Source organism: Lissotriton helveticus, chromosome 5_1 (assembly GCF_964261635.1).
Source record: "Lissotriton helveticus chromosome 5_1, aLisHel1.1, whole genome shotgun sequence".
Taxonomy (NCBI): domain Eukaryota; kingdom Metazoa; phylum Chordata; class Amphibia; order Caudata; family Salamandridae; genus Lissotriton; species Lissotriton helveticus.
In genome coordinates this window covers 1683829925-1683849003 of record NC_136065.1, presented here as the reverse complement: position 1 = coordinate 1683849003, position 19079 = coordinate 1683829925, and the positions used below count along the sequence as shown (strand labels likewise).

At 43.9% G+C, this 19079-nt stretch overlaps 1 protein-coding gene across 1 annotated transcript in view; it reads right to left on the bottom strand.

Annotated features, from left to right (window-relative positions):
• ZFHX2 (zinc finger homeobox 2) overlaps nt 1–19079 on the bottom strand; it is a 527257-nt gene that overhangs the window by 321551 nt on the left and 186627 nt on the right. The window contains exon 4 of the mRNA XM_078640613.1: nt 4758–4998. Within this exon, the coding sequence (XP_078496739.1) occupies nt 4758–4998 (241 nt within the window). The remainder of the gene's footprint in view (nt 1–4757; nt 4999–19079) is intronic.

Sequence of the window (19079 nt, the reverse complement as noted above, 5' to 3'; positions counted from 1 at the left end):
TCACCTTAAGGGTTGTTTGGACTGATACAAGGTGATCACTAGAACTAGTGAACATCATATATCAGGCCAACTTCTCACAACACAGAGAAGCGAGTCGCTGCTCAAAGTACCAAGGCCCTGTAAGGGGAAGGAGGCACTACACCCCCTCCCTGCCCCCGCACAAGAGAGGGATAAACGTTGCTTCCCACAGGCATGAGGCGCTCTTGGAAGAGTAAAGGTGTAGGGTGGTGTCCAGAGCAGTAAGGCACTGGCTGGAAGCAAGAGGTATTGGCTTTAAGTGCGAGATTCTGTGGACAGAGATCCAGGTCACTGTTTAGAGACAAGTGGTGTTTTCATAGGGGAAATTAAGCCATTCCATAACATGGCTCTCAAATCTATCCATCCGTTCATAACCTGTTGTGGCTTATGTATAAACTACCTCATGACACGCCCGCAGCCTTTGCATCTTCTTGGACAGCAAACTATCTATGAAGAAACAGGTAACGCAGACTCATCTGCCTGCTTCTACATCTTACGCATGCTCTGCAAGATCTTCAGGTGGCTCCCAGTCAACTCCAGAAGGACAGATAAGCAGGCTAACATCACCAGCAGGCTGGACTACAAGAACACACTCTACGTGGGAATCGCAGCATGCCTCCTGAAGAGACTACAGTCAATGCAAGACTCACCCTCAATCTCCCCAGACGGACCCTTATCACACCCCACCTCAAGAGGCTACACTGGCTCCCAATCCAGAAGAGATGCCACTTCAAGATGTTGACCTAACCACACAAAGCCCTGCATAATGAAGGACCAGCATACATCAACAAAAGCTTGACTTTCTACCAACCAACCAGACACCTACAATCCACCTCCCTCTTCCTTGCAGGCACCCCTGGATCCGCCAAGGCAATACATGAAGATGCTCCTTCTCACACCTGGCAGCCAAAGCTTGGAACGACCTTCCCCTGCACCTTAGGACAGCCTCATTGATGCAGCAATTCAGGAAGGGTCTCAAGACCTCGCTATTTGAATGAACAAATCACCAAGAACCAGTTAGCAACTGGCTCAGTCCCAGGCCCAGAATATTCTAAGGTTCACGGTGAGCTGGATGACGACAAATCTGCTAAAAATTAACCCCGACAAAACGGAGGTCCTGGTAGTTTCAACTGCCACCTCACCCTGGAATGACCTGTTTTGGCCCCAAGAGCTTGGACCTACCCCAAAACCATGCCCTAACGTAAAGAGCCTTGGTATTAAGATCGACCAAGAGCTCTCAATGACCAGCCAAGTATCCTCCGTCGTCGGAACTTGTACCAACCTGATTAGACAGTTGCGCAAGCTAGTCCCCTTACTTTCCTTAAACATGCTCCGAACCATCGTCTCGGCAACAATAGTCTCTAGGATCGACTATGGGAATGCACTGTATCTAGGTCTGCCAAAAAATCTGATTAACTGCCTGCAGGTCGTGTGGAATGATGCAGCACGGTTAATATTCAGACTACCCAGACAGACCCATGCTTCCCCATTACTGCACAGGCTACATTGGCTCCCTTTAAAGCAAAGAGTGGAATTTAAAAGCCTGTGCATTTTCCATAAAGCAATCTATGGGCACGCACCTGCCTATATAAAAGAAAGGCTTGAGGTTTACAATCCCAAGCGAGTATTAAGATCTTCCAACTCCCAACTACTGTCTTGTCCACGCTTCAAAACGGCAACTAAAGGTGGGAGATCCTTCTCAATTCAAGCTCCACAAATGTGGAACAAACTTCCGGAGCCCCTTCGTAAAGAAACCAACCTCCTCCTTTTTAGGAAGTCCTTGAAAACACTTTTATTCAGAGACGCCTTTGGCTCTCTCTGAGTTAGCTTGCTATAATCTGAATTCCTTTCTACCAAACTCTGGTTGCTGTATCTGTCAAAAGCGCCTAGAGATCTGACGGTGATTTGGCGCTATACAAAACCCAGATAACAATAACAATAACAATGCCCTGAGACCCTGACAGATGATCTGCAGTGCTTTGCAAACCCTTGATTGAAGATTCTTTGACCTGCTTCTGCAAAAACTGACTACCTCACACTTACTTAGACAGTTATAACCCAACGTTTTGTAACACTAATCAGGTCATATAAGCCCAACCATATATAACCTAATTCTGGGATAATGCTACCCAACTCTTACTAATACAATATTAACCACCTCCTACACGCCTGTTTATCTGTATTCTGATCCTGTGTAATACAAACCAGGTCAACGTAACAGCAGTAACAGAGCCAGCAACAGTACTAACCTGCTCAGACTAGCATATCTATTACCTTCATGAATTCAAAAAACCAGATCATAGTAGTCTTTTGTGTCTTTGACCTTGCCTAGGTAACATAAACCAGCCTAAACAAATTGCTCTATTACCTAAAAAAAACTACCCAGCTCACACTAACGTTTCCAACTAGAAACGGAGCGTGGGAAGATGCCTAGCTTATACTAACCTATCTATCTTTAACGTGACACTGGGATATTAACAATGTACTAGAATCTATCTATAATTTGACCATTCAAAATTACTAATCATCAGTCCCACTATATGCACCAGGTGATAAAAACTGCTTCAAAAACCCTTCTGTACAAAACCAGACCATATTAGCACTAACTAGCTGACACTAACCCACCCATCTATAAAATGACGATATGATAATATTGACCAGCTCAAACTAACCAGTCTCACATAACCTGACCTTGAAAAAAACACTGACCCACACAAACATACTTACACAACACAGTCAAACATGCATAATTGATAAAATACTTGTTCACCATAATGGGGCAGTATTGTGATGAAACAATAGGATGTTAGCAGCTACCCAGTTCAATGGTAATGACCTTACCTACTGCGACCTCGGAAGAATGAACAGCCTTGTGTTGGGAGTCCAACAAGTTCATTTTTTAAAGAGATTTCGAATGGATGCATTGGGGCAGCAAGGTATCCTATAATTAACTAATAACCTGATCCTTGAACAATTCTTTATTGAATCAACCTTTCAACCGCTGGAGCCAGTCAGAGTGCGTGCAACAAATGATTGGCTAGTTCGGGATAGATAGCCACAGCGTACTCCTGTTTTGAGGGGTAACGAGTGTCAGGACACACATCTGGTGCACCCAGAATTGTTTAAAATTGAGCATCACAATTTTTACGGAGGACCCTTAAGATGAGGAATAAGGTGGGAGCACTACCGGATAGTCCCATTTAGTCTTGATTTCATCTAAACATGCTAACGAGCTCAATGTAACCCACCCACATCTACCCTTGGATTGGGATAGTTCTAAACACGTCAGACAAATACATTTATGCTACAACACCTCAATAATAAGGTTGTATGTCAAATGATCAACCACAAAAATATCAACCCACAACAAGATCAAATGAAGAGCATGGGCTTGCACAATATCATCAACGTAAGCATTTATAGAGAAGTATAGATTTAACATTCTAACTCCGCCTCTACTTACCTTGACTATACTGAGCGAGTCGCCATCTTGTTGTCGATACTGGGGGAGGTCGACATTTTGGGGCCAATAACTTGTCAGAACACCAAAAATACTCACCCGCTCTTATTAAATAATCCATCAGTAAACAGACTTTTAGTATTACCGAGCACAGATGCGTTAATCCATCAATAACCTGACGATGCCTTCGTGTCACCCAACTAAACCTAACCCATGTGTCTATAGCACCATCCTGCAATTGCACTTCTACGGCCTAACTACGTTTTTTGACTATTACATTCGAAATTACCCTTATAGCATCACCTATAAAAACCTATCAATCCTGCATAAATACTTACCAGCTCATATCAACCAATCCATCTGTAAACTCACCCTAAATAATCCGCCTAGCACTATGTTATTGCTACTTGGGTCAGATTAAATGAGCGCACTGAGTTGTATATAGGAGGCTCATCCACCCGGAAACAATAGGTGCACTCACAACAACTCATCAGGGGAGGATGTTCGAGCAGTGCCTGAAGTGGAATTTTCTGTCCTAGTGTAGAAAACGACAAGCTCAATCAAACCTATCTATCTGTATCTGGACCCAACAACAAGGACTGCCCTGCTCAGCATACACAAACTGTTTATTTTATTTATTTATTTATTTATTTATGCATTTTTATATAGCGCGGACTTTACCCGAAGGCGTCAGAGCGCTTCACATTAGGAACAGGAATGAAACATAATGAGAAACATTACAAAAGAACAGATTGCAAAAACATACGTTACTTACATAAGGTAATAGTGACAATTGTGAGCAACCAAAATACATGAGGTAGTAAAAACTGTGAGCAACCAAAATTACATGAGGTAGTAAAGGTAATAGTGACAATCGTGAGCAAACAAAATACTTGAGTAAAAATTGTGAGCAACCAAAATACATGAGGTAGTAAAGGTAATAGTGACAATCGTGAGCAAACAAAATACTTGAGTAAAAATTGTGAGCAACCAAAATACATGAGGTAGTCAAAAGTGCACAAGAGCCAGTAAATGTACTAAGCAGATCACTTGATTTATCTCTATCTTTAACCCTAAGATATTCAGTCATCCACCACCGACCCCTATTCACGCCTTATATAGTCTCACAATTGCTACATAAACTGTAGCCCACCTTCCTTCCTCTAATTCCTCTGTACCTTTCCAAACTCTTTAGGAACTCTGACCTACTTCTCCCATCCACCCCACGCACTCACATTCAATTCTCAATCGAGGCCGGTGTTTTTGGTAGGGCTCTTACCAGTTTCTTTGGCGCCCGCATCAGTGACGCGGATGAACTTCTCCAGGGTTGCCAGCCCTTCCTCAGCCATCCTGCCTGCTTGGAGCTGGGCCCGTTCCCAATGTGCCTGGCTGTCACGATGTGTCGGGCTGTGAAGGTGCTGGAGTAGGCCCACCTTAGAGGCACTCTCGTAGACACAGAGGCAGCAGGAGTAAATGCTTGCCTCGCCACCTCCACACGAGTCTTCCAGGTCCATAAGAAACTACCAAAGAGGTGGGAAAATAAAACAGAAGAGTTTTAGTACCAACCAGCCTTGCATAATCACCACCCAAAGAATTGTGTAGCGCTGCATAGGGAGAAAAATAAGAACAGAGACTGTTGAGGAATTGCGGAAAGCACTAGTGGAAGTTTGGGAAAAGTCTGAAACAGTTGAGAGCAAATAACATATACCCGAACTGGAAGCTTATACAAATGGGTGTCAATACACTGATTTCACAGGTTTGCACCAGGTGCACATTGTTAGCCTCTTCAAGATGAGAAATACCTATATAGTGGCAAGACGAAGCGTAGGCACAGAAAACGGTCTCTCCTACTGGGAGATGGGAACACTTGCGAAAAGTGTGCTAGTCATTCAAAAGTGCATTCGGATAGAAAGGTATGTGTGATTCGAACTATCTGGAGGACATTCTATGATGCCACTGCCAAAAAAGGAACAAATGAAGAAAGTAGATTGCCGAGTGAACTTACACATATGTTCTCAGCCCGAGACAGACCCTTTCCAGAGAAAACATGGGTCGATGACATCATCGTAGTGTAAATAACAGAAGAGTGTCAAAATTTAATTTAAGAAAGAGACAACTGGGCATGGGAAATCTTATTAGATTTTTAGAAAGCCCTCACTCCCCAACCTGGTTGGCGACATGCTTCATCATCGGGCCCCACCTGGAGAGGCTGAGTGCCTACCCGGTGTGCTGCGATGCCAGATTACTGCAGAGCTGGATTTTTTGTGAAGGTGTGGGGAAGTAATTAAAATGTCTAGATTGTGTCCAAAATAACTTTATTGAGTGGCCAATCAGACACATTAAAACCAAGGTGTAGGAAACGGATCTGAATAAATTGTTCAGCTATTTCCATGTAGTGGGGTCAACATGTTTCTGCCATCGTGGTGTAAATAACCTGGCATTCATCAGGACCTATCAGCTAAACCTCGGCGGTATGGGCGTGCTAAGGCCCACCCTAAACTGAGGATGTGAAAGTGAAAAGAAAAAGTAAGTGGTAAACAGGTGCAAGCATATAAAATAATACGTGGTTTACTCTGTAATTTAGAAAAATCAGATTGCACCTAAAAATGGACAATGACAAACATATAAAGAGAGAAAGACAAGAACAAATAGTTACCATCTTGCGTGGTTTGTTTGTCAAAAGCATACCATGCTCAAATGTAAAGTGCACTTGTACTCAGCGTGAAACGGTCACCTCAGCTAAATATATTCTCATTAAAAATAGAGTGAAGCTGCTGCCAGTCACCAATGCCGGCACATACAGCCATGGCCAGTCATATTTGCATAGTACTATGACACCTGCACGCCAACTAGGGCGTATAGCGATAACGTTTACTTTGTGGGTGTTGCGATTCCAAAAGAGGCTAATCAGCCTCTGCGGTGTGGCATGCATGCAGAAGATCACAATGAAAGTGGTCAAAAAAGTTAAAAGTCTCACGTAGGGTGTGAGAAATCTTCACACCATGAGTCTCGGGAGGGGGGTGATGACGAGAATGGCACACCCTGCGGAAGGCGAAAAGGAAAACAAACAGGGGAGAGTCAGTGGACTTGTTCAAAGCATGATGTTACTTATCTGGAGGATTGTCGAAGAACTCACGTCCGCGTCATCAGGCACCCGCTTGGTACCTGCGTCTATCCCTCTGCAACCGGACCCCGAGGATCATGTGTCAATGACTCCCCGGTTATTTAACCGCATGCGTGCGGGCGGAATTCCGCTCGTACGCTGACTTTTGCGAAACCGCATGTTACGTGACGAGCTGGGCTCGTCATCAGCGTAGCAGGAGGCTACCTCATGACGAGCCCAGCTCGTCATCAGCGTGCAAGGGGTTAAAGGGAGAAGTAGAGAGCAGTGTGGCGCGTCCTCGTGGAGGCGGGGGCGTGGCCACGTACGTAGACAGGTACCGGTTCGTCTTCCAGCCAATCACGTGGCGCGCTGAGAGCAATTGCAACGCTGGTAGTGTTCCAGAGCTAGACCGCTAACTGTTATGCGATCGGAATCAAAAACTTTATTCAACGGAGTCGGACCTGTACAATTAACATTGTGGGATACATTATAGGAACGGAATAGAACACACGGCAGAACAGAAAACAAACCAAAAACACTAGGCCACTCATAGGGGCTGTAGGTAAAATGATGGGGCATATGAAGACGCAGAGTGTCTACAATATGTAGCGACAGTATATATGGAGCCGTCAGCAAGGACGGTAATACATACTAGGGCTTTGAGGAGGTATGTCGCCGAAGTGGTAGTACGGCGCCAACGCTCTAGGCGGGTTTGTATGAATGAGGACCCAAAAACAAGATCAAAGGGACAGACAAAGAGAGGAGAAACCCGGCGGGATGTATGGCACAAAAGCTGAGCCAACAGTCAAAGGTACATCAAAAGCAAATAAAAATGGGGGCACACGAGGTGTAGTTGTTACTGAGAAGAGTAATATGTAATGACAGGAGGTTAGGTTGGTCTGAAGATTTTATGGTCAGGAAGCTGGAGGATGACTCCATTAGTGGATGATACTTAGTTTGGTACAACACAAAGAAAAATGTGAAATATGTAAAATATGTAGAAAAGGCAAATTTAACCAACTCGGCTGACGGGTGTTCCCATTGGTCAGACTTGCCAATTTAGAACAGAGATCAGGTCAGGCTCTTGTTTACGTTCCTCGGTAGTGCTAGCGTTTTAAAACTGAGACCCAAGGGATGTCATTGTTTAAACCTTGTTTGTGAGTCCCTAGACGGTAGACCCACCTTTGTTCCTTTTCAAAAAGTGTCTGTGTGACGTTTCTCCCAGTGTAAACTTGCTCGATGATGGTTCATTTCAGGTCGTTGGTAGTGTGGTTTTTTTTTTAGAAAGTGGGCGCTCAACTTCGTAGTGATTTTCCTACACCTAATGTTGCTTCTATGCTCACATATTCTCTGTTTGATTTTGCGAGTGGTCATGCCCACATACCATAACTGGCAGGGGCATGTCATAAGATAGACAACGTTAGTGAAATTGCAGTTCGTGTGAGCGCGTTGTGTCCAAGTTTTTCGGGGCTCCAGGCTTAGGACCTTGGTGTTTGTTGTCAGGTGGCAGACGCTGCAGTTGGAGCACGGGAAGTGGCCCACTACTCTAGGAAGGCCACAGGTGTCAGTGACTGACCTCTCTTCCCTTGTAGGCTCCTCCTTAGGGCGTGTGTGCACTAGGGTGTCTTTCAGGCTACAACCTTTTTTGAAGGAGAACAATGGTTTTGTCCAATTTCTGTTGTTACTGGTGATTTTCTTCCTTGTTGATGGATTTCTTCAGTGTATTTGACAAACTACTGTAAGTTGTAACACGGGTGAGCAGGGTCTCCTGGGGCTCCCTGATGTTGTCTTCTAGTAGAGCCTCCCTAGGTTGATTTCGGGCTCTTTTGTAGCTTTTGTTCAGAACTCTTGCAAGGTATCCTCTAGCTCGAAGCTTTGAGGTGAGGTCAGAGGCTTGATCACGGAAGTCTGTAAGGTTGCTGCAGTTTCTTCTTACCCTCAGGTACTGGCCATATGGTAGATTTTCCCTGAGTGGCTTTGGGTGGAAACTTGAGAATTCCAATAGGTTGTTTTTGGCCGTGGGTTTGTAGTGTGTTCTAGTGGTGAAATTGGTGTTAGTTATTGTTATGACCACGTCTAGAAAGACCACTTCATGTTTACTAATTTTAGGTTCCTGTCTAGGCTGATAATCCAGTTAAGGAACTCACTCAGCAGTTCATCAGAGCCCCTCCAAATGAGTAGGACATCGACAATATGCCCCCTCCACAGACCTATGGAGGAGGCAAATCGGCTGTCTGGGCAGGATGTACTTAACCTCAAAATCATGGACGTACAGTCCAGCCACACTGGGGGCAAAAATGCTGCCCATCGAGGTACCCATGCATTGGAGGAACAGGCCCTCCTTGTATTCAAAGAAATTTTCTTTGCGGGCCAAGGTCGCACAGGTTACAATGAATTCCTTGGGTGTCTGATACTCCCAAACCGTGGTGTCCAGAGCAGCCCCCAGGACCCTGATGGTATCGTCCTGGGGTATGCTCGTGTAGAGACTTTCAATGTCAAGTGTCACTAGTGTGACGGTGCCTTCCCCAAAATTGAGTTCTTCTAGAAGCTGTAACAGGCTCTTGGTGTCTTTTAGATAAGTAGATGTATTTTGAACTATCGGCTTCAGAAAGTAATCACAAAAACGTTGAATAAAGTTTTTGATTCTGATCGCATAACAGTTAGCTGTGTAGCTCTGGAACACTACCAGCGTTGTAATTGCTCTCACCGTGCCCCGTGATTGGCTGGAGGACGAGCCGGTACATTTCTACGTAGGTGGCCACGCCCCCCGCCTCCACAAGGACGCGCCACACTGCTCTCTGCTTCTCCCTTAAAATAACCCTGGAGACATTGACACAGGGTCCTCGGGGTCCGGTTGCAGAGGGATAGACGCAGGTACCGAGCAGGTGCCTGACGACGCGGGTGTGAGTTCTTCGACAATCCTCCAGATACAAACCCACGGCCAAAAACAACCTATGGGAATTCTCAAGTTTCCACCCGAGGCCACTCAGGGAAAAACTACCATATGGCCAGTACCTGAGGGTCAGAAGAAACTGCAGCAACCTGACAGACTTCCGTGATCAAGCCTCTGACCTCTTTTGGAAAAGGGGGGTGGTGATGGACAGAGTTTCTGAATGATGCAGAATACTCTTACCAAGTCAATAGATCATGGTTTTAATCCATCACCGTTTTTTAGCTCACTGCACCATCCCAGCTCAGAACCTGGCTATATGCAAATTAGTCCGTTCCTGTCCCAGTGCATGATGGGAACAGGGCAAACCAAACTACCAAGCCAATTCTTATACTGGGAAGGAAACAAGCTTCCGGGGACCGGTTTCTGGCATCACAGCCTTCTTCGGCCCGGCTTGCATGAATCCTGATGGTGCAATGAGCAAGGGACTCACGTCTGAGTATACCCTCCCACACATAGTGTGGATAAAACCGATTTTGGAAAAGGGGGGTGGTGATGGACAGAGTTTCTGAATGATGCAGAATACTCTTACCAAGTCAATAGATCATGGTTTTAATCCATCACCGTTTTTTAGCTCACTGCACCATCCCAGCTCAGAACCTGGCTATATGCAAATTAGTCAGTTCCTGTCCCAGTGCATGATGGGAACAGGGCAAACCAAACTACTAAGCCAATTCTTATACTGGGAAGGAAACAAGCTTCCGGGGACCGGTTTCTGGCATCACAGCCTTCTTCGGCCCGGCTTGCATGAATCCTGATGGTGCAATGAGCAAGGGACTCACGTCTGAGTATACCCTCCCACACATAGTGTGGATAAAATCGATTTTGGAAAAGGGGGGTGGTGATGGACAGAGTTTCTGAATGATGCAGAATACTCTTACCAAGTCAATAGATCATGGTTTTAATCCATCACCGTTTTTTAGCTCACTGCACCATCCCAGCTCAGAACCTGGCTATATGCAAATTAGTCCGTTCCTGTCCCAGTGCATGATGGGAACAGGGCAAACCAAACTACCAAGCCAATTCTTATACTGGGAAGGAAACAAGCTTCCGGGGACCGGTTTCTGGCATCACAGCCTTCTTCGGCCCGGCTTGCATGAATCCTGATGGTGCAATGAGCAAGGGACTCACGTCTGAGTATACCCTCCCACACATAGTGTGGACAAAACCGATTTTGGAAAAGGGGGGTGGTGATGGACAGAGTTTCTGAATGATGCAGAATACTCTTACCAAGTCAATAGATCATGGTTTTAATCCATCACCGTTTTTTAGCTCACTGCACCATCCCAGCTCAGAACCTGGCTATATGCAAATTAGTCCGTTCCTGTCCCAGTGCATGATGGGAACAGGGCAAACCAAACTACCAAGCCAATTCTTATACTGGGAAGGAAACAAGCTTCCGGGGACCGGTTTCTGGCATCACAGCCTTCTTCGGCCCGGCTTGCATGAATCCTGATGGTGCAATGAGCAAGGGACTCACGTCTGAGTATACCCTCCCACACATAGTGTGGATAAAACCGATTTTGGAAAAGGGGGGTGGTGATGGACAGAGTTTCTGAATGATGCAGAATACTCTTACCAAGTCAATAGATCATGGTTTTAATCCATCACCGTTTTTTAGCTCACTGCACCATCCCAGCTCAGAACCTGGCTATATGCAAATTAGTCAGTTCCTGTCCCAGTGCATGATGGGAACAGGGCAAACCAAACTACCAAGCCAATTCTTATACTGGGAAGGAAACAAGCTTCCGGGGACCGGTTTCTGGCATCACAGCCTTCTTCGGCCCGGCTTGCATGAATCCTGATGGTGCAATGAGCAAGGGACTCACGTCTGAGTATACCCTCCCACACATAGTGTGGATAAAATCGATTTTGGAAAAGGGGGGTGGTGATGGACAGAGTTTCTGAATGATGCAGAATACTCTTACCAAGTCAATAGATCATGGTTTTAATCCATCACCGTTTTTTAGCTCACTGCACCATCCCAGCTCAGAACCTGGCTATATGCAAATTAGTCCGTTCCTGTCCCAGTGCATGATGGGAACAGGGCAAACCAAACTACCAAGCCAATTCTTATACTGGGAAGGAAACAAGCTTCCGGGGACCGGTTTCTGGCATCACAGCCTTCTTCGGCCCGGCTTGCATGAATCCTGATGGTGCAATGAGCAAGGGACTCACGTCTGAGTATACCCTCCCACACATAGTGTGGACAAAACCGATTTTGGAAAAGGGGGGTGGTGATGGACAGAGTTTCTGAATGATGCAGAATACTCTTACCAAGTCAATAGATCATGGTTTTAATCCATCACCGTTTTTTAGCTCACTGCACCATCCCAGCTCAGAACCTGGCTATATGCAAATTAGTCCGTTCCTGTCCCAGTGCATGATGGGAACAGGGCAAACCAAACTACCAAGCCAATTCTTATACTGGGAAGGAAACAAGCTTCCGGGGACCGGTTTCTGGCATCACAGCCTTCTTCGGCCCGGCTTGCATGAATCCTGATGGTGCAATGAGCAAGGGACTCACGTCTGAGTATACCCTCCCACACATAGTGTGGATAAAACCGATTTTGGAAAAGGGGGGTGGTGATGGACAGAGTTTCTGAATGATGCAGAATACTCTTACCAAGTCAATAGATCATGGTTTTAATCCATCACCGTTTTTTAGCTCACTGCACCATCCCAGCTCAGAACCTGGCTATATGCAAATTAGTCCGTTCCTGTCCCAGTGCATGATGGGACCTCATGCACAGGGACACCTCACCTCAAAGCTTCGAGCTAGAGGATACCCTGCAAGAGCTCTGAACAAAAGCTACAGAAGAACCCAAAATCAACCTAGGGAGGGTCTACTAGAAGACAACATCAGGGAGCCCCAGGAGACCCTGCTCACCTGTGTTACAACTTACAGTAGTTTGTCAAATACCCTGAAGAAATCCATCAACATGAACTGGAAGATAATCACCAGTAACAACAGAAATTGGACAAAACCATTGTTCTCCTTCATAAAAAGGTCGTAGCCTGAAAGACACCCTAGTGCACACACGCCCTAAGGAGGAGCCTACAAGGGAAGAGAGGTCAGTCACTGACACCTGAAGCCTTCCTAGCGTGGTGGGCCACTTCCCATGCTCCAACTGCAGTGTCTGCCACTGACAACAAACACCAAGGTCCTAAGCCTGGAGCCCGAAAAACTTGGACACAACGCACTCACATGAACTGCAATTCCACTAATGTGGTCTATCTTATCACATGCCCCTGCCAGTTGCGGTATGTGGGCATGACCACTCGCAAAATCAAACAGAGAATATGCGAGCATAGAAGCAACATTAGGTGTAGGAAAATCACTACGAAGTTGAGCGACCACTTCCTACAAAACAAAACACACTACCAACGACCTGAAATGGACCATCATCGAGCAAGTTTGCACTGGGAGAAACGTCGCACAGACACTTTTAGAAAATGAACAAAGGTGGGTATACCGTCTAGGGACTCACAAACAAGGTTTAAACAATGACATCCCTTGGGGCTCCGTTTTAAAACGCTAGCACTACCGAGGAACGTAAACAAGAGCCTGACCTGATCTCTGTTCTAAATTGGCAAGTCTGACCAATGGGAACACCCGTCAGCAGAGTTGGTTAAATGCGCCTTTTCTACATATTTTACATATTTCAAATTTTTCTTTGTGGAGTACCAAACTAAGTATCATCCACTAATGGAGTCATCCTCCAGCTTCCTGACCTTAATATACTCAGACCTATCTAACCTCCTGTCTTTACATACGAGTCTTCTCAGTAACAACTACACCGCGTGTGCCCCCATTTTCATTTGCTTTTGATGTACCTTTGACTGTTGGCTCAGCTTTTGTGCCATACACCCGCCGGGTTTCTCCTCTCTTTGTCTGTCTCTTTGATCTTGTTTTTGGGTCCTCATTCATACAAACCCGCCTAGAGCGGTGGCGCCGCACTACCACTTCGGCGACATACTTCCTTAACGCCCTAGTATGTATTACCGTCCTTGCTGACAGCTCCATGCACACTGTCACTAAATATTGTGGACGCACTGCGTGTTCATATGCCCCATCATTTTACCTACGGCCCCTGAGTGGCCTTGTGTTTTTGGTTCGTTTTCTGTTCTGCTGTGTTTTCTATTCCGTTTGATATGGTTCCTATAATGTATCCCACAATGTTAATTGTACAGGTCCGACTCCGTTGAATAAAGTTTTTGATTCCGATCACATAACAACAGTTAGCGGTCTAGCTCTGGAACGCTACCAGCGTTGCAATTGCTCTCAGCGCGCCCCATGATTGGCTGAAGGACGAGCCGGTACGTGTTTACGTACGTGGCCACGCCCCCCGCCTCCATGAGGATGTGCCACACTGCTCTCTGCTTCTCCCTTTAAATAACCCAGGAGACATTGACACAGGATCCTCGGGGTCCGGTTGCAGAGGGATAGACGCAGGTACCAAGCGGGTGCCTGACGACGCTGGCGTGAGTTCTCCGACAATCCTCCATATAAGTAACATCATGCTTTGAACGAGTCCACTGACTCCCCCCGTTTGTTTTCCTTTTCGCCTTCCGCAGGGTGTGCCATTCTCGTCACCACCCCCCTCCCGAGACCCATGGTGTGAAGATTTCTCACACCCTACATGAGACTTTTAACTTTTTTAACCACTTTCATTGTGATCTTCTGCATGCATGTCACGCCGCAGAGGCTGGTTAGCCACTTTTGGAATCACAACACCCACAAAGTAAATGTTACCGCTATACACCCTAGTTGGCGTGCAGGTGTCATAGTACTATGCAAATATGACTGGTTATGGCTGTATGTGCCGGCATTGGTGGCTGGCATCAGCTTCACTCCATTTTTAACGAGAATAAATTTACCTCAGGTTACCGTTTCATGCTGAGTACAAGTGCACTTTGCATTTGAGCGTGGTATGCTTGCGACAAACAAACCACGCAAGATGGTACCTATTTGTTCTTGTCTTGTCTTTCTCTCTTTTTATGTTTGTCATTGTCCATTTTAGGTGCAATCTGGTTTCTCTAAATTACAGAGTAAACCACATATTTTTTTTATATGATTGCATCTGTTTACCACGTTCTATTTCTTTCCTCAGTTTAGGGTGGGCCTTAGCGCGCCCATACCGCCGAGGTTTAGCTGATAGGTCCTGATTAATGCCAGGTAATTTACACCATGATGGCAGAAACATGTTGACCCCACTACATGGAAATAGCTGAACAATTTATTCAGATCCATTTCTTACACCTTGTTTTTAATGTGTCTGATTGGCCACTTAATAAAGTTATTTTGGACACAATCTAGACATTTTTAATCACTTCACCACACCTTCACAAAAAACCAGCTCCGCAGTAATCTGGCGTTGCAGCACACCGGGGAGGCACTCGGCCTCTCCCGGTGGGGCCCGATGATGAAGTATGTCATCACCAACCAGGTTGGTGAGTGAGGGCTTTCTAAAAATCTAATAAGATTTCCCACGCTCAGTTGTCTCTTTCTTAAGTGACATTTTGACACTCTTCTGTTGTTTACACTATATTGCCAGGGGGACTAAGAGTGTCTTCATTACACTTACCCTCACTCTCTCGTTGATAATTGGGTCAATTACATCATCGCCTTTTAAGAGCATCAGAGCATAGGAACAAACTTAAAAGCTGTAGTGCTGACAGCAAGTCCAATCCTGGGTGATGGGCATAGTTTACCTTGCATTTTTAGAATAATGGCGTCCCTGCCTCATAAAAAGGGATCACTACTTACCAGGGTCCATGTGAAAGTCAACAGCGGAATTTTGTGTACGTTTAGCTTTAAGACCTGCTTAGTTCCAGCAAGAAAACACTTACCTGAGTTCTTAAACCTCATCTGATGAAGTGTATGGTGTGATATTGTTATTTATCTTTATACTTGTACCTGTACCTTTAATATGCTGGAACTTCCCATGCTTGTATTCTATTCTCATGTGAGATTCTGGAATACATGAGAGTTCCAGCTGTCAGTTGAAGATTTCTCCTGTGGCTGAGGTTTTAATTAAAGCTTCTCCTTAACTATATAAGTTCCTGCTTATTTATTTATATAAGAAGACACTACATTATAATGGCGACGACGAAACAATTGAAACACAAAGTGGTCCTGGAAAAGAAAATGTGGCATCAAATTCAACAAATCAGAACAATTTTACACAACAGAGTAACAAATTTGCATGCTTTAGATGTGGGCAAATAGGTCATTTGGCCAACTCTCCAATTTGTCCTGCGTTAAGAATTTCATGTAATGTGTGTGGGAAGAGAGGTCATTATGGAAAGTGTTGTAGAACAAAAGTATTTAGACCTGACTCGACAAGGAAACGTTGGAGTCAATCACAGCCACAAGTTAGAACCATTACTTTTGAGATAAAATGTGAGGTATCTGATCATCCAAAACATGTTGTAAAAGTGGGAAATGTCATGATTAACTTCAAATTTGATTCATGTTCTCGCATAACTTTAATTGATGAAGAGCTATTTAACACACATTTTGCTGGAAAAGTAAGAATGATGAGATCAGATGTGAGACCTCTTGGGTATTCAGACAATCCGATTAAAATGGTTGGTTGTTTTATGGCTGAGATAGAACTTGGGAGTAGGACCATTGTGGGTAAAATTTATGTTGCAAAGAAAGGGGATACATTACTAGGTTGGGTACATCAAGGTCAACTTGGTGTAACTTTGAATCCGAATGCTAATCCTCAAGTTCAAATTCAACAAATAGACACAGTTGACATGAAGGATATAGGAAAAGAGTTGTGTGAGGAATTAGCAAATAAGTTTCCTAACGTATTCAGAGAAGGTTTGGGCTGCTTGAAGGATTACAAGCATCACATCAGATTAAGGGAGAGTGCTATACCCATAGTGGCAAAAGTAAGAAGAATACCGTTAATGGAACAAGAGAAGGTGAAAGAAGAAATTGATAAGTTGTTGAAAAATGGTGTGATTAAACAGGTAGAAGCTACTGAATGGTTAGCTCCCATAGTTGTGGTTAAGAAACCAACTGGTGAAATTAGACTCTGTGTTGATCTCAGAGCACTAAACAAAGAAGTGGTAGTTGACAAGTTTCCCCTTCCAAATATTGATGAGATGGTGAGTACATTGGAAGGGGCTAAGTTTTTCACCACTTTAGATCTTGCGTCAGCCTACCACCAGGTTGTATTAGATGATTATTCCCAAGACTTAACAGCATTCATCACTCCAATGGGCACCTATAGATATAAGAGAATGCCGTTTGGCCTTGTGTCTGCAGCTTCAGTTTTCCAAAGAATTATGGCAAGGATTTTGAAAGGGTTACCAGGTGTCAGATGCTATCAGGATGACTTACTTATTTATGATAACAGTATGAAAGAACATTATAGTCGTGTTTGTGCTGTTCTCAGACGTTTGGAGGATGCGGGTATGACGCTTAAAAAAAATAAGTGTAAATTTGGTGTAAAAGAAGTAAATTACTTGGGTCATAGAATAACTGATCGAGGAATCTTTCCAAAAAAAGAGTTAGTGGATACTATTAATAAGGTTAAGGAGCCTGAGAATAAAGAAGAATTAATTTTCTTCCTTGGTATGGTGGAGTTTTATGGCAAATTTATTTGTAATTTTGCGGATAAAACCCAGTCTTTGAGAAAGTTGACATCAAGAAATGTTGAGTATGTATGGACAGAGGTGTGTAAGAAGGAATTTGATGGTATTAAATCTGAATTGAATAAGGCTCCCTCTCTTCAGGCATTCATACCAGGGTTACCTACTATTTTATTTACTGATGCGAGTGAAAAAGGTCTTGGGGCTGTCTTGATACAGAAAAGAAATGGAAAAGATTGTTTAATTTGTTGTTCTTCAAGGTGTTTAAGAGGTTCAGAATTAAATTATTCTGTTATAGAGAAGGAGTCTCTTGCCATCTATTGGGCTCTGAGGAAATTGAAGAATCTAATTTGGGGGACAAAGATATGTGTCTTCTCGGATCATAAACCTTTGAAGGAGATTTTTGATAAAAAGGGTTTGGATGCGATTTCCTCCAGAATTAGAAAATGGATTGTATCTTTACAAGAGTTTGATTTCTCTGTTGATTATATTCCGGGTGTGTCAAACAAATCTGCTGATTGTCTCTCGTGAATGGTAGGAAAAGAAAATTTTGATGAAGAAGATGATTGTGGTTTTTCTGATGATTCTATAAATGTATGTGAGATTACAGAAGGAGCAATTGAAGAGAAGGAATGGAGAGATGAGCTTGAGAAGGATGAAGAGATAAAAAAGGTGATGCTTTCTTTGAGTAGTAACTCTCGGTTAGAGAAACCCTGGACATTGGTTTCTGATGAGCTTTCTATAAATTCTGGATTTTTAACTCGTGGTACAAAATTGGTGTCGCCTCTGGGAATAAAAAAAAAACTTTTGTCCCATGCACATTCTGGACATCTTGGTATTGGTAAAACTAAAGAGATTTTACGTATGCAGTTTTGGTGGCCAGGCATGGATCTTGAGATTGAGAGGTTAGTGAGAGATTGTCCAGAGTGCTGTGCTAGTGATAAAATACTAAAAACTAAGCAGATGCCCATGGTTAAGAGATCATTACCAAGTCATCCTTGGGATGAAGTGGCTATAGATATAGTTGGTCCTTTGTCAGGTGTGAGTGATACACCTTATCTTTTAGTTTTGATGGATTTATACTCTAGGTGGATTGAGGTGTGTGCTGTTAGGGAGATCACTTCGGATGAAGTGATAAAGTTCCTTGATACTCTTTTTAAGAAAGAGAGTTTTCCTAATAGTCTTCTTTCTGACAATGGGCCACAATTTTGTTCAAGGGTTTTTGAGGAATACATGAAGAAGTCTGGTATACTACATAAGAAGTGTTCTTAGTATCATCCTGAAACTAACGGTGCAGTTGAAAGAGTTAATAAAACCTTGAAGGAGGCTATACAATTAGCAAGGTCATCTGGTTTAAATTGGAAATCTGTTTTACAAGAAAGGATAAGTGCTTATCGCTTTGCACCCCATTCGACAACTGGAAAATCCCCATTTGTATTGTTTAAAGGGAGGGCTCCCAACACTTGGTTATGTCCTGGTTGGATGGATCTCAACAAGGGTTTGATTGATAATGGAATTGGTGAGTGGCGTAAGAAGGAAGAAAGGAAATTGGATGAAAGGAAGTCTTATTTTGATAAAAGAAATTGTGTGAATGTACAAAAGGTATTAGTGGGTGATCTTGTTCGAATAAAAGTTCCTGTTGGTTGCAGATCTTGGTCAAAATATACTGACGTAAGAGCTGTAGTGAAAGTATTTAAGAATGCCATCAAAACAGAGGATGGAAGAATTTGGAATAGGAGCAGAGGGGTTGTGGTTAGGTCAAGAATTCCTTTACGTGAGTCCTTGTGTGGAAGACAAGGTTTGCATTTTTCAACTTCTAGTTTTGCTAATGGTTCAAATTCATCCTCATCTTCCTTTAGAAGTCAAAGAGTACGTAGACCCCCTATTTATTTAAGAGACTATTCACCATAGATTCTTCCCTTTTTACTTTATGAGTA